The sequence below is a fragment of the Notolepis coatsorum genome (assembly GCF_963971535.1).
Source record: "Notolepis coatsorum genome assembly, chromosome: 9".
In the NCBI taxonomy this organism is placed as follows: Eukaryota; Metazoa; Chordata; class Actinopteri; order Aulopiformes; family Paralepididae; genus Notolepis; species Notolepis coatsorum.
Window position 1 is genome coordinate 113746335 of NC_140173.1, and position 17048 is coordinate 113763382.

General features: G+C 44.5%; 1 protein-coding gene across 1 annotated transcript in view; it reads left to right on the top strand.

Annotated features, from left to right (window-relative positions):
• ttc27 (tetratricopeptide repeat domain 27) overlaps positions 1-17048 on the top strand; it is a 427052-nt gene that overhangs the window by 383791 nt on the left and 26213 nt on the right. The window contains exons 17-18 of the mRNA XM_084322115.1: positions 13570-13767; positions 15117-15228. Of these exons, the coding sequence (XP_084178241.1) occupies positions 13570-13767; positions 15117-15228 (310 nt within the window). The remainder of the gene's footprint in view (positions 1-13569; positions 13768-15116; positions 15229-17048) is intronic.

Here is a 17048-nt window from a genome sequence, read left to right on the forward strand (position 1 = left end):
CGCAAGTGATATTTGAATGGAATCTCTGTTAGTAATACTAGCCAAGGCAAAAAGAAATGTTCACACCGTAGATTTTGATCTGTACGTTTCTTTCATTTCATTGGTTATTTTATTCATTTTAATTGTTTTATTCATTTTATTTTGTATCTTTATCTCCTGTAGCACTTTGAGATTGTCACAAATATAAAGTGTGTTACAAATTGAATTTATTATTATTAATACACGTCCATCTTCTCTTTTGTCCCTGCGCTCCCTCAGCCACGCGTCAAAGACTTCACACAAAAGCTTGATTTAAAAGCCTCTCTCGTTTCAAAGACGTATCTATCCGCCGTTCTATTTTTGTCACGCTAACTTATGACTCGCACCTTTTTGAATCGTGCGTTTCGTGAGCGGCGTTTGACGGCGCCACGCGTCCTTTAATCAGATCTATTCTGGGAAGATCTATCGCCTCTCATTCTCCCTCCATTGGTCCTCTTCATGCGATCTCGCCCACCCCGCCCCCCTGGTACGCCGCATTACGCCTGTTTATTATTCGACATCTCTTTGCTTCCTCACACCGCTTTTTAGCATGCGCATGAGCGATGAGCGAGGGAGTTGAAAGGGAGGAAGAGGAAGAGAATACTTCACAGTTTAAAAGTCCTTGCACTTGCCACCGTGCATTCCTGTCCAGGATGGAATGTATGGAGGTGGGGGTGGGGGGGTTGTGAGTGGCGGATCTACTTAGGACAGCTTGTACGTCTCATCCCTGCCCTCCACGCTGTGTGAGATTAAGAGCATACAGTCACATGTGGGATAAGAGAGTTGCTGCTGTTTTCATACCATACATGTCTGTTAGGGAACCTGTGCACATGTTTAACACTTTGATTGAATTGATTGAATTGATTGAATTGATTGATTGATTGAAAAGTGTATTAACAGATTGCAGAATGGGTACAGTACAGCTCAATACAGCTGTGTGTGTCTGTGTGTCTCTCGTCGATCTTTCTTTTACACACAGTACACACACAAATAATCTCTCACTGCCATTTGCTCTCTCCCTCTCTCTCTCTCTCTCTCGCTCTCTCGCTCTCTCGCTCTCTCTCTCTCTCTCTCTCTCTCTCTCTCTCTCTCTCTCTCTCTCTATTCCACTCTATCCCTCTTTCACACAGTACACACATTTAAACAATCTCTCACTCTTTCTATCACACACACACACACTACATGCATACGACTCAGAATTGTAACTATCCTTTGTCCTCCATTCTCTTGATCTAAAAAAAAGAACCGTCATCAAGCTTTGCCCTCTGTTCTACATCTAATTATCTTTCTCCCTGTGTGATGGGGTGGGGGTGGGGGGTAGGATATTACTTTTCCTTTAAATTTCACGCTATAACTGGATACAGCAGGAATTTGACTGAGCCATCCATTAAATTATCGCATCAGTTTGTCACTTTTCACCACATCGACGAGAGAGAGGGAGAGAGGGTGGGGGGGGGGGGAGAGAGAGAGAGAGAGAAAAAAGGTGTTCCAGTCAGGTATTTAATTTCATAACACATTTTCATCATCGTGGAAAAGTCTGATCACATGGATCCACATCGTAGACAAAACAGAGCTGTCACTCATTATTATCACACATTCTTATTAACTCATTGGCTGCCACGCATTAGCCTCATCCTGTAGTAGCTACCGCCATCGCTGTAAACGGTGGGAGTCATCTGGGGTAATCCTGGGAGGATAGTAATAGCCTGCGACACATATTATACTTAATCCATTGGCATTTCGTCCCTATACACGCTACAATAAAAAATTCAAATGCATATGATCGGTATATTATGTTCCATCATGCATGCATGAAAGGGGGGGGGGGTAGTTTCTGATTAATTGATTGTCAATAACGGCATTCGTTAGTACAACAGCATACACTGATCAGGGCGATGGCAATGAAGAAAATGCACAACGAAGCTGAAATTGACGTTGAATTGCTCTTACCTGTGGCCGATGATATTCCAAAAAGAATATTCCAATAATTTGATTGCCATCTGCTAGATCGTATGTCCATTTGGCCCATGCCATAACCCCCCACAGCATAATGAATCCGGGGTCCCGAAATCGATTCAATGTGATCGGGTGAATATCTTGATCCACGTTACAAGAAAACTCTGCCCGGATGACGCACAGCCACATACAGAGTCAGAAAGGAAGTGCGACATCGGCCGCATACCACCAGGCGGCGGTATCGGACCGTTGCGATCTCAGACACATTGCCACACAGTACCACAGCCTTCCAGGATGATTTATGAATGGGAATAGCGACTAAAAGAAATAACGATCATAATAACGAGTATACTCTTGGTTGGCGTCCAACGATTGGCGGGGTATAGCGAGTATACTCGTCGATGGCGGGAATGAGTTAACCACCCCCACCCCACACACACACACTCTCTCCCTCCCACTCCTCTTTGAGGTCTCTCCATCTACCGTGCTGATGACAGCTTACTGATAAAGCATATCAACCCCTGCTTACAGGCGGCACATGGAAGGAAACCCTGTTACTTTATACCACAGCGCATTCTTCAGCTTCCTCATACTGTTAATGAACTGTGTTTGAACTACAGCTTTCCACAAACACACACACACACACACACACATGTCAATAGAATGCAGAGCATGTTTATATATTTTACACAGTGGAACGAAAGAGAAGAAGATGTGGAAGAGGAGATAGAGAGATGGAGACAGAGACACTCCCCCGGAGAGAGGGATGTTATTTTAGGGTGTTGAGATGGCAGGTTGAGACACAGGGCTGGGTTTATCCTTTTTTAGCAGACTTCTTTCTCTCCTTCCTACTGCTAATGATGCACTGTATTCGATTTGATTTGATAGTTTATTTGGTAGGGACAACACATGTCAATGAACATCAAGTACAAAATACAAAATGTAGACATGCAGGGTTGTAGCAAGAGCTAATTTACACCCGTAGTCCCTAAACAGGAGACATAAAAAACTAAATAAATAGCCTGCTTAAGGTAAAAGCATTGTGACAATCAATGATAAAAACAACAATAAAAACAAGTTACATACCGGTAACTAAATTAGATTAAAAATGATCACAGTATGATTCATACTGTTACTTTCTGTATCACACACACACACACACTAACACACTGTAATACAAGTACGGCAAAGCATTTAAACTGCCACCTACCGTATAGCACCCCTCCCACACTGTGTACCGTATAGCACCCCTCCCACACTGTGTACCGTATAGCACCCCTCCCACACTGTATAAGACGTGTTGTGGTTTATGAGTATGAAAGATGATGATCCGCCCCGGGACCACACACGCATACACAGACTCCTCATCATAGGGTCAAGGGAAGTGTGTGTGTGTGTGTGTGTGGGGGGGGTAACTGTGCTGCACTGTCCCACGGTATGTGGAATGTAATTTTGCCCCAATACCCCAGAGAAGCTCGCGTAATGAGAAGTTTAGATTTTAAACACAGGATACGAGGAAGTCAGCTGCTATTTTTTCTTTTTTTTCCTTTTTTTCCCCCTTCTTTGCTTTTTTCACCCCAAAAAGGTAAAAAGACTGATTTGCTGCAGATTTCTGTGTCTGCCGCCAAAAAAAAGGCATTAAAACATATCTTGTGAGTTTGAATTTCCACTTTTTTTTAATGCTGCACGAGCGCAACACGATATGAATCAGAAGGTTTTTGAGTTGAGCGAGTCAGTTCTTTGTGCCCCCCCCCCGCACCCCCCATCCTCCTCCCTCTCTGCTTCCAGGGCGGTTTAATAGGTCCGGCTTCAGAGGAGTTCTTCCCAGACACCCATTTGATTTATTTAAACGTCATATCAGTGGAGTTGCATCCCAAAGAAGCTCTGTAAGACGCTCCCATTTGTTACTAGTGGGAGGAGGACAGGTGGAGAAAGCCAGATGATCTCGTTGGAACTCGACTGGGGGAGGCCTATAATTTTCTCAAAGCGCAACGAAAGAGAAGAAGATGGGGAAGAAGAAATAGAGAGATGGAGACGGAGACACTCCCCCGGAGAGAGGGATGTTATTTTAGGGTGTTGAGATGGCAGGTTGAGACAGAGGGGTGGGTTTATCCTCCTTCAGCAGACCTCTTTCTCTCCTTCCCTCCACCTCTCTCTCTCTCTCTCTCTCTCTCTCTCTCTCTCTCTCTCTCTCTCTCTCTCTCTCTCTCTCTCTCTCTCTCTCTCTCTCTCTCTCTCTCTCTCTCTCTGTGACAGGTCTTATAGTGTTTTCTTCTCTCCTATATGTCTAATACGAGTGGGAATCACCAGAGGCCCCACTATACTAGAGTCAAGATATTGTAATATGGAAAAATATATAGTATATATACATAATTAGTTTTATCTAATAAGATAACCTTTTCAGTCTGTTCACCTCACTCCAATCATTATTGCAACAAAATGGGATTGTCATCGATTCTTGGCGTCAGTGTATCAATATAATATCGCTATATACCGCTGTATCAAATTGTTTTCCCCACCCCTAATGTCTGTTTTATAGGCTGCTCTTAGACACTTCCAATACCTGTAGCCTTTTTCTAAGGTAACCCTGCGCTGACGAGTCATTTATTTAGTTTCAACTTGGATTGTTGAGCATGGCACTCGCAGTCATAGATATATAATATACACTAGATGGCTCAAGGCGTAGTTCACCGGCTGCCATCTTGCTTGAGTGGACTACTGCTTTAATGTGATGATCTGCACAAACATAAATACTCTTAACTCGCTGAAATATTGACAGATTTACAAACGGTTTGGTTTATTACAAACGCTATTAACTCATTCTGCGCCAATCACGAAAAAATTATTATTTCACACTGTGTGTTACATTTGATATGGTCCCGGCGGAGAAATGGTACCCGGGCAAGTGAAACACTTCATTCGAGCCACTAGGGTGACCAGATGCAAAAAGTCCAAAAGCAGGACAACAGTACGATTTTGGTGGGACAAAGTGGGACAGATAGATAATGTAAATTTTTTTATTCGAATAACTGGTCTTCACCGAATAGATAAAGGTTCAATCAAAATAAATACAAATTAAATACAGAATTATATCTCTCCACATTCATCTTGGCACTGGCAGCCGGCTTGTTACCACCTAACATCTGTTTTAATATTCAAACTTTATCACTTGACAGGAATGTCTTGTGTTCGATATTCCCTGTTAACACAGAACTAGGGAACACTAGGGAACAAAAATAATAATACAAATAAATTGTGTTTCTCTATTAGAATAACTATGGATGTAGCTTTTGTACGACCACACGATATTTTTTTTGCAATATCTGAGTCTGGCCAAATGACAGGAGCTAGCTTGCTACCACAGTCGGCTGACCTGTATGAATCGGAGTGTTGTACAGTGTGATAGACGCTTGTTAGCTCCGCTGCAGTGACCTTGTCCGTCTGGCTATCATTTTTTGGTTTAAGAAGAAACATATCCATAGATCTGGATGTTTCTTTTTGGTGAGCCACTTTCATGTGAGACTCACGTCCACTGTGGCGCTTCAAGTCGTATTCTCCTCCATGAGCAATTGAAAACGAACTGACACAAAACACAGAAAGCTCCCTGAGGATTGCCTGACATCGGCCTCACCCAGGCATGTGTCATTTGCCAGTCTTGGTTGTAACTGCAGGTCAGTTTATTTTTTACTGCTTTCCATCTTGATTCATAGTTTGCTTGTAATGTTGTTGTGTTTTCTTTTTTGACGGCTCGCTAAACGTTGACAGTGCGCTACATTTTGACAGCGCGCTAAATTACTATAACCAATCAGATCTGCGATATGAGGTAGCGTCACGACTCTCACGAGCAGAGCACTAAATTACTACCTAACCAATCAGATCTGCGATATGAGGTAGCGTCACGAGCAGTGTGGACAAGAGGCGGGTTGCTACGTTTACTGTAGGGAGGGGCTTTTAGACCAATGTTTTTTTTTTGCTTCGAAAAGAGGGACATCCTCTCAATATGTGGGACACGGGACATTCTGTCAAATGGTGGGACAGTACAACCAAAAGCGGGACACCTGGTCACCCTACTTGGAACGCGTCCAGCACACTTGATGCTGCATAGTTTGTCCCATTTCATGTCAGGGACCCGATGGACATCAATACTGGAAATCGCGATCAGACAATTGGAATATTCATTTTGGAATGGTCTGCTAGCAAAGGTAAGGACTATATGACATCAATCCTACTTTGATCCTACACTGATTTCGATCGCAACAATCATATGTCACTTACTCCAAAACGTATGCCGTTGCTGACGATCAGAGCATCACAAAATGCCCCCCCCCCCCCTCCTTTGATGCCTTCATGATGAAACATAATACCTATTATATACCTTTGATTTGGAAATAGTATCGTGTCCAGGCGAGCAACGCAAACGACTTTCGCAAAATGCACATAGCGCTCCATAACTCAGCTTCCAGGAATTAGCCCGGATCACTCTGAAACTATACAATATTCACCACGGGATAACACGCGAACGTATACATGAAAAAATCTACAATTTTTTTCCATGTTGGACGAGAGATAGTGACTGTTAAATGAGTATTGTCTCCATAGCTATAATATAGATATAGCTCTGCAAACACCGTGACGCACCGTGAAAATGCCTATCTTTTAAAGCGTGGCCCATTGACAGCATGAATGAACTCTTAAGCCCGAAGCCCTATTTTCTGAAAATCCGCCTAAAATACATACCTAAGTAAATGGAATATTGCTCCACAAGGTCCATTTGCATTTTCTTGTTATCTAGGGACATCTATGGACCTCAGTGAATGTATTCCCAGTGTCAGAAATATTGTGTCTATTACTAGGCTTGCTTAAATTGTGATGAAATATGAATTATGATTTTTCTTTGCATCTTTGACAGTGAATAACACCATGCTAAAAATGACCAGACATGAGAAACTGCCACTGAGCTAATTCAGTACCTTCTTGAGATCACATGTACAAAAAGTCTAAGGAAATGAATAAAGGGAAGATGAGTAAACAGAAGGTTTTGTAGATACAGTACTGAATTATCCCATCCGGACCAATGCAATTTGAAATATTATTATAGAATATAGAATAGCAGGCCTGCGGCCGGGTAGCGTAGCGGACTAAGTGTCTGTCTACGACCACAAAAAAAAAAATAGCAGGCCTATAAATTACTTTATTATAGCCAATTCGCACATTTATGGATTGGGCCAAATCTTCTGTTTCAAATGGCAGAGTTCAATTTGGATTTAGTATCACCAGGCGTGCATGAAGAAGAGATAATGAAATCTACTGTATGTACAGTCGGTTTTTTATTCTTTCAAGAGCTCCGCCATTTTATAACTGATTTCAAATTGAATGGTTGCTAAATGCTCAAAATAGGGGAGACAAACTAACTGCGCTCCAATATATGCAAATAGCGTTCAGTTTTGTGGTATATAATCCAGAGTAATAAGAAAAATAAAAAATTATAATCAGGAAGTAATTTGCTTGCAGAAAGCTAGAAGCCTTTGGGAAGTGTCGTTTAAAAAAATTCCAACGCTCATTGAAAGCTCTGGATGTCCTCTTCTCAAAATGACTACATTCACTGACGGTAGGAAATTCAAAATGGCAGATTTCCAACAACACATTTAAAAAAAAAACTAAAATCTCACGAAACACTTTAACCTATTGGTAAACAAACGTATTGATGAAAATATACATTATAACTGCTGTTGTGACATGGTTATGATGTTTATTCTTGAATATGTTTGAAAAAAAATAACTATAATTACGTCAGACAGTCTGGAGAGCTTGATTTGTGACGTGACGTCATTTGCGGTCCGGCACCGGATCGGGATACCAGCTCGCCTTGACTGACAAAGAAAAGTGCGCCCGGAGACATTTGATCGTTGCACAGGCCAAGATATAAGGTTTCAAAGAGTGCTCGATACTGCCACCTGGGTGGATGCGGCCAGTATTGCACTTTGGCATTCTCAGGATGATTCCCCATGTTAACCCAGAGTCTGTGTGCCTGTAATGAATGGAAATATCGAATAAAATAAATAACGATGAAAACCCGACTATACTCGGGTCTGGCGCTGAACGGTCAGCGAGATAACTCGACTATCCTCGGGTCTGGCGTCCAAAGAGTTAAAGAGACGGCTACCAAAAGAAAACGAGAAAAGAAAACGTTGTTTGGTTTAAACCCTTTCAGATTATGTGACATTGGATTTTTAGACCGGAACATTCTGATGATGATGTAACTATGGCTACCGGAACATTCTGATGATGATGATGTAACTATGGCTACCGGTCATTGAAACCTATAGAGTTCCAGGATTCCAAGAAGGAATTCTAAGAAAACATTCCTAAAAGAAAAACGGGTACCTGAAAGGAACCTATGTGGATTTCTTTTTGTATTGTTGTAATGGATCCTCTGTGTGATGTGTCCTTTATTGTGTTAATTAAATCTCTATCAAACAATGTACATATGTATGGACTAAAGCATCAGTGAGGGATCCTGTTGAAAAACATATTTAATGTTAGTAAATTATTATGTATGGTGGTTCAGTCAACAGAACTTTTATTTGTAAGGATTCAAATCAAAATAAAGTATTATAACCAAATATCTAATTACCTAAAGACCATAGTAAAAAATATTTACAGGTGAATCAATTACACTCGAGTCAAGGACAAAATAGTATTGAGGTTAATTAGCAGTGAAATGCCCCTTTAAGTTCCAATAAACCTTTTTTACAATGATAATTTACACCAGAAGAATAGCTGTCCACGGGTGTCCGTGTGGCCTGCCAGGCAGTGTTTAAGGTGTTTGTTGGAAGAGGAAATGGTTTGGAACCGATCCAGGGCTCTGGTTCAACACAGCATGGTTTGGAACGTGTCCAGACCTGGTTGCCCCAGAGTGTCGAGGAGACCTTTCTCTCAGGCCTCTCAGCGTTAACACCACTCTGGTAGCTGTCGGATCTGGTTGCTCGCAGATTATCTTCACCCTCACACACAGAGCCAGCTGAAATCATAACAAAGCAAATACACAGAACTAGCAGAGTGGGTCTGCCAGACCTGACTGCAGCTCAGCCCATCGTCCATAAACCAAGAAGCACTGGGTGATTGTAGCTCTCACCATGTCGGTGTGGATGATATTTAAACAGCTCTCTGTTTAGCACTCCCTCCACGGCAGTTTTAAAACTCTGTTTTTTTTGTCCACTCCCCTTCGTATTGTTTTGTCTTTATTGAGAGAGAGATAGATCAGAGATTAGGGGAGTGTATAAGCCTCTTATTTTCCTGACTGTTTCAGTCGGAATTCCCTGACTTCTTCCTGACTCACTGTTTTTTTCTGCCGTTTCCAAAATTCCCCGCTCATTGGATCAACAACAGCAACAACAACCAGTCTTGGAGCTAGCAAGGTACACTCTAATGATGGAAACCTTTGACGAGGAAACATTTCTCCCCCAACGCTGTTTTTGCAAGGTGAATTTTGGGCTATGTGCCGACCCTAGACGATTGTGATTGGTTTGAGAAATACAAGCAGCCCAGAATGTTTTTTTCACTAGTGCTCAATGATAATGGGCTCTGTCAGGTTTTTCCTGGTCTGGCACAGTGCTAGAACGGAGTGAGGGGATAGGTCTGGCAATGCAAGACTAGGGGGAAACAGGAGAGAAGGCTCTGCTACTGCAGGATCTGATCCAAGGCCAGCAGGGGGACTTTTGGTTCCAGGGGCGGGGCCCCTTACCACTACACCATCCCTGAGCACCTAAAATCCCCTCTGCTGTCATAGTTGAGCTGCAGCGAAACGGCTTCGAAAAACAGCCTGAATGCTATTTGACAACTCCATGGCAGCTCCATAATAGTGGAGTGCAGACCTGCCAAATCAGCTAATAAAACGCTGCAGACCTGTTACGGAAATCGCCTAATAAAAGGCGCTCAGTGTGCTTTACACATTAGAGAGCATTCAAATGCACTATATTTAAAATGCACACTGTTGCACTCTAACAAAGCCATCCGCTCCTGCCGGTTAAATGTGATTTACAGTAGCTGCTGTTACGACCCGACGCCCACTTACAGTAGCTGCTGTGACGACCCGACGCCCACCCTGATTGGAGAGTTGGGTTTCCGTGACTCGGCTCACATGTTCCCTGGTAAAGCATCAAAGGGGAAATGGTGTAGAAACCCTATAGCTCAGCAAACACCTGGGGCTCAACACTGTTCGCTGACAGACCCACCGCTAGACGAGAGGTACGGCAAGGGCCCTGAGCTTCTTGGAAGAACTACCGCCCCCCCCCCCCCCCCCCAGCCTCTGGGCCATTTAGTCTGAAAAGAAAGGAGGACACACATTACCCTCCCCATAATATATACTACACTAACTACAGTACAGTATACTACTAAAAAAGGACACGCATACATTAAGCGGAAACACTCTTGCATCCACAACACTACACACACCCATATATTCCCACAGTCACTGTCATGCGGTCATCCAGCCCGGTAGGCCACGCCTCTACCCCCTCCCCCTCCGTACCCCCACTGTTTTTTAACATTGGTATTGGCGGGCTGAGGGACAGACATACAGACGATCTGAGGGACAGACAGAGAAACAGACGGGCTGAGGGACAGACAGAGAGAGGGGCTGAGGGACAGACAGAGATATGGGCTGAGGGACAGACAGAGATACGGGCTGAGGGACAGACAGAGATACGGGCTGAGGGACAGACAGACGGGCTGAGGGACAGACAGATGGTCTGAGAAACAGATAGACAGACAGACAGACGGGCTGAGAGACGGAGAGAGAGACAGACGGGCTGATGCCTGGCACACTGCAGCGCTTCCTGGGTCACGTGTGAGACAACCGGCGAGATGTCTCCTGTTGATATCATCCTCGGTCTGTCCTTCACTGTCTCACCGACCACGGACAGTTTATGGAACACATGTGTCTGCTGTAAATGAATGAATAATACGTCTGAATAATGTAGCAGGGTTATGTGTGTGTGTGTGTGTAGTGTGTACATATGCGTGTCCATGAAGTGGATATATAATAGAACTCAAGAATCAAGAGGTTTATTTGTCACATGCATACCAGGGCATACAGTGAAATGCGGGTGGTCATGCCCGCATCGATTGTGCAAAATACAATAATAAAAATAGGCATAGGGAAAAAAAAGAAACTAGGTAAGACACAAGATGTGCATGATAAAAAAAGACATGCTAACGCTGACCGTATGGCAAATAGAGCCTGAGGGTTACGGTCTCACATAGGATTTAGGTTATTTTCTTGAAATAATGTGTGTGTGTGTGTGTGTGTGCGTGTACGTGTGTGTGTACCCCAAATGTAGTACCTTTGGGTTTGTCTGGGTGGAAGGACACAATCGAGGTTTGCAAAAGTGAGAGTGTATATTTTGTGCATGTGTGATATCAAAAATGTGTGTCTGGACCATTTTGTGTGTGTGTGTGTGTGGCGCACGTTATCCTACTCCGCGTTCTCCAATTTCAAACCTAATTTTCCTATTTCAACTGATGAAACTTGCCCTCTATTCCCAAGGGAGAGTATTTAATTCATATATGTAAACAGACAGGGGGTGGAAATCATGTTTTGTTATTGCTGCGCCCCGTGGGCTGTTTACCCAAGCTGTTTTAATTGCCGCACGACGATCGTGACTGGGAATACATTACCATTTTTCGCTACGGCAAACGAGCCAAACTAAATCTTGGGGAGTTTTGTTTTTTTGTCTCTCTTTGCTACTCTGTCCACCGGTGCCAAGCCTTGCATACGAGACGGGCCGATAGCCACATATTCAGCCGATGACAGTGATGTGAAATTGACCCAGAGTACAGAAACCATTTGGTGTGAAACACCCCCTCTCTCAGATGGCCGCCACTAAAGTGAAAACAGACGGGGCCGTCCCACCGCCACATAACATAACCACATAACTTTCATACAGGACCAGGACCATATGCTAGTGGGGGGGGGGGGGGGGGGGGGGGGGTATAATATAATGCAATGCAGTGTGGTGTCTGTCTCACACACACAGACACTATTCCTCACTGTGTGCAACAACAGCAGTCATCCTCCTCTTTACACCAGGGCCCGGTGGAGTCAAAGTTCTGGTGTTATTTCCCCCTCTCCGTGATGGCGGGAGGTGGTGGGTTGTCGGCACGTCCCGGAGGAGCTACTGTAAAATAGAATGCCGGTATGCGTAGGATGATGACTGTACGGCGGAACTGATTCACGCTTGATTCATATCCGCTTTTAGTCATATCCTTGGGTTTAGATTAGAAGTGTCCGAGCGTTATGCGTCTGAGCTTCACGCGTCGGGGCTTAGTAAGACCCAAAGAATCTACCGCCGCTCTCATAACATACCGAAGGGGTCGTGTTTCATGTCATTATTTCATTTCATTATTTTTTGCTTTATTTCCACACTGAATGAGTCATTACCTGAACAGTCATTAGTACACCCTTGTATGCATTATATTTAGAAAGAGTTCCTTCAGTGTGTGGGAAAGACATTTTTGACGAGTTTGTCGATTAAACCCTAACGTCCTCAATACAGAACGAAAGATTTGGAAAAACTGTACATTCAATACCATGTATAGAAATGTTAAACTGTATAGCGACGCTTCTCCTGTCTTCCCTCTGTCTCTTTTTCTCTGTTTAACTGATGGTATATGGATACTGCTATTAGCATAATGTTTAAGGCTCATTTTCATTGTGTATGACTTTGGGGGAAAAACGGTATTTTTCTTAGCCAAACCAAGCTGTGTGTCTGTGTGTATAATATATACACAATTATAGCTCTGTAGTATGTATACAAGTTTCAAGAGTTTATTCATCACATCCATACCAGGGCATACAGTGAAATGCAGTTGGCCATGCCCGATACGATTGTGCAAAAATACAATAGTAATAATAGTAAATAGTAATAAAATAAGTAGAATAGACATGATAAAATAGACATGTTAATACATCACTTAAAGGCACTGGGTCCTATGTACACTACTATACAATCTACAGTTTTTACTTCTATGTCCCTATGCTATACTTGCTGTTACTAACTATACTATGCAATAATCACAAGTTCTTTTCTTAAAGTGTCCTTTTTTCTCTTCCTTTAAAGTATCCTTTTCTTCTGTGTTTAAAGTGACCTATGGTACATTTGTGTGTGAGTGAGTGCAGAATATTGTGTTGTGTGTGTCGTGTATGTGTGTGTTAATGTGTGCTTGTGTGTGGAGAGATCAGTGTTCTGATGGCCTGAGGGAAGAAGCTGAGCCTTAGTCTCTCTGTTCTTGTTGCGTATATGCGGAGGCACTTGCCTGACCGCAGAAGCTTGAACAGGCTGTTGTTGGGGTGATGAGGGTCCTTTATTATTCTGCAGGCTCTGGATTTGCACCTTGTATACATTGTATGCATAAAGAATCTAATTGAATCATGACCTCGAAGTCTAAATTCATATCAAATTGGAGAATGTGTGTTTGGTTAGCACCCCTAGTGTCTAGTATAACATACTAGATTGTTCTGCCACTGGGACACACGCACTCCGCTAGTTAAATGTTTTTGCTGATCATACGTCGCTCTCTGTCTGCCTGTTTCAGGTTCTGGAGATCTTGGTGCGAGCGGTGGTGGAGGAGATGACCGACCGGCATGGTGAGCAGGCGGTGTCCATCCGCTCCAGTCTCCAGAAGCTCCTGGGGCGTGTCACTTCCCGCCACAGCACCGATGCCCAAGTATGGCGGCAGTACGCCCGGCTGTACGGCGACGGCCTCAGCACCAGCCAAGAGGACAACGAGAAGGTCAGTTTCTGAGTGTTTCTCAAATGATTCTCTGGAAGTATCACAAAGCCAAAGCCCTTTGAAAAACAGATTGTTGATTAAGACAACAAGTCATGTAGGCAAGTAGTTAAGCAGTCTACAAGCAGGATGGATTTTTGGAAAAATAAAACATGTGGCTCATAAGAATATTTAATAAGAAAATATGTAAAAAAAAATTATAGCAGCTTTTAAATATTTCTTTTTAGCATTTTTACAGCTTTATTGGTCACGTAGGACCCTCAGAGGAGAGGGTGAACGGGAGGAGAGGTGGGGAGGACATGCGACAAATAACGACGGGAGCTGGGATCGAACCCGGGTCGGCCACGTAGGTGCGCGAGGCACTATGGTATGCGCCACGAGGGCGCCCCTATATAGCAGCTTTTATCCAAAGCATTTTACAATTTTGTTCCTCACACTCACACATTGACACACCGACGGCGGAGGCAACCATGCAAGGTGCCAACCTGCTCATTGGGAGCAGTTAGGGGTTAAGTGTCTTGCTCAAGGACACTTCGACTCGCTGAGGAGTGGGAATCGAACCGGGAACCTTCCGAATTCCATACGAGTGCTCTACATCCTGAGCCACTGTCGTTTGAAAATCATCACTCTAGCAACGTCCAGTCCAATGTCCCAATGTCCTAGTGTCCTCTCTGCATCACCATGACACCTTCTGTGCAAACGCCAGAGGTGAAATATTCCATATGACTAGAAAGACTAATTCACCTAATGGACTCACTGACTCTTAACAAGCTATTTATAGGCTCATTAATAGCTGATGGTATTATAGTAAGGAATGGTGAGCAGATTAATTTCACGGCATTGCACGTATGTTGTGTCATGATGGATGGGCTCCATGTCTGAATGCCATGCGCAGACAGAGCTGTAATTATGGCCTACGCCTGAGTTGCAACCTCATGGCCCTTGGCGAAGACGTGTGATTTGTCAATACCCCTCCCCCCTTTCCTCTCACTAACCCCCCCCCCCCCCCCTCTTCTTTCAATTAATTAATTGATTGTTTGTTGAGTGGCGTCATGAGCGTGTTTGCTTCATTTGTCCATAAGATGATGAAGAGAGGTGTGTGTGTGTGTGTGTGTGTGTGTGTGTGTGTGTGTGTGTGTGTGTGTGTGTGTGTGTGTGTGTGTGTGTGTGTGTGTGTGTGTGTGTGTGTGTGTGTGTGTGTGTGTGTGTGTGTGTGTGTGTGTGTGTGTGTGTGTGTGTGTGTGTGTGTGTGTGTGTGTGTGTGTGTGTGTGTGTGTGTGTGTGCGCGCGCGCGTGTCTGTGTCCCCGAAATAAACCATTTCACTGTTAATGTGTTTGTGTGCGTGTGACAGGCGTTGCAGTTCCTGTCCAAGGCCCATCGTTGTGAGTTGCAGGGGAGTGGCTGGGAGAAAGACACTGGCTCCTTCAAGGAAGTGATCCAGAGAGCCATAGACATGGGCCATGGTGAGACATACATACACACACAAACACACTACAACATCACATTATGAGCTCCTCTCATTGCATCATATACAGGGTATGGATCCTACACACAAACACACCTACAGTAATAGAGGCAAAACGGCGTTACAGGGATAAAGTTGAACTTCAGTTAGAACAGGCTGACTCCAGAGGTATGTGGCAGGGCCTCGGAACGATGACAGATTACAAAGGCACCTCCCTCAAGCTGAACAGTGACATCTCCTTAGCAAATGATCTCAATACCTTCTATGCGAGGTTTGAGGCTGTGAATAACAACACCAGCCTACAAACCAATGGAGGGGGGGGGGGGGGGGCACTGCCGATGGAGACTCAGTGTTCAGGTTAACAGAACATGAGGTGAGGAGGACCTTTAAGAAAGGGATATCAGGAAGGCAGCAGGACCGGACGGCATCCCCGGCCGCGTCCTAAAAGTCTGTGACGACCAACTGGCCCCGGTATTCACTGACATATTTAACCTGTCCTTAGAACAGGCTATCATCCCCACCTGTCTGAAGAAGTCCACCATTATCTCTGTACCCAAAACATCTATGCCCGCTTGCCTCAACGACTACCGCCCTGTAGCTCTCACCTCCATAGCCATGAAGTGCTTTGAGAAGCTAGTGAAGGGCTACATCTGTTCCTCCCTCTCCATCAACCTGGACCCCCTGCAATTTGCATATTACCCCAACAGGTCCACGGAGGACGCCATAGCCCATGTGCTGCACACAGCAGCGTCACACCTGGACAAGAGGCAGGGAAACTATGTGAGAATGCTGTTCATCGACTACAGCTCAGCATTCAATATCATAGTCCCCTCCAAACGCATAGCCAAGCTCAGGGACCTGGGCTTGAACTATGACCTCTGCCAGTGGGTCTTGGACTTCCTGACGGGTAGACCCCAGGTGGTGAGAGCAGGCAACTGAGAGCAGGCAACTACTCCTCATCCATCACGCTCAACATAGGGGCCCCCCAGGGCTGTGTTTTGAGTCCCCTCCTCTACTCGCTGTACACACACGACTGTGTGGCACAGTGGAACAACAACACAATCATCAAATTTGCTGACGACACAGTAGTGGTGGGCCTGATCTCTGCCAACGATGAGAGGGCCTACCTGGAAGAGGTAAAGAATCTGTCGCAGTTGTGTCATCTGTCGCAGTTGTGTCAGGAGAACTGCCTCTCCCTGAACGTCAGCAAAACAAAAGAGATGATTGTGGACATTAGGAGGTCGGGGGTCAGGGACTATAGCCCCCTCGGCATCGACGTGGCACCGGTTGAGAGAGTGAACAGTTTTAAGTACCTCGGAGTCCACATATCCGAGGACTTGACATGGACCACACACATTGGCAGTGTTGTGAAGAAGGCACGGAAACGCCTCTACTTCCTTAGGCGCCTAAGGAAGTTCCAAGTCAGTCAGAAGATCCTTAACACTTTGAATGCCACTCACGGCTTTTCTCGGGTTTACCCCCCGACCGTTGAATGCCACGTCACGAGTATTCTCGTTTTTATTAGCGATCTGAAATCATATTGCATCACACAAGCCTACCGTTGGAAATCCAGGGACCGCCGGCGCTCAGATGTGAAAAAAGCGCCCCCTATCGTCTCCCAGATGGTAAATCACCCTTTTGGAATGGACTCAATGAAAGTGAATGGGAGAACGGATTTCTGACTCCACATTTTACTTCTCACTGATGCAGCCGGGGTTTACCAGAGTTCATTCTGGAGCCTCTGAGCCACGGCGAATATGGGTTATACTGTACACACGATGGATCAATAAAAAAAATTCGAATGGCGATCGGAAATTG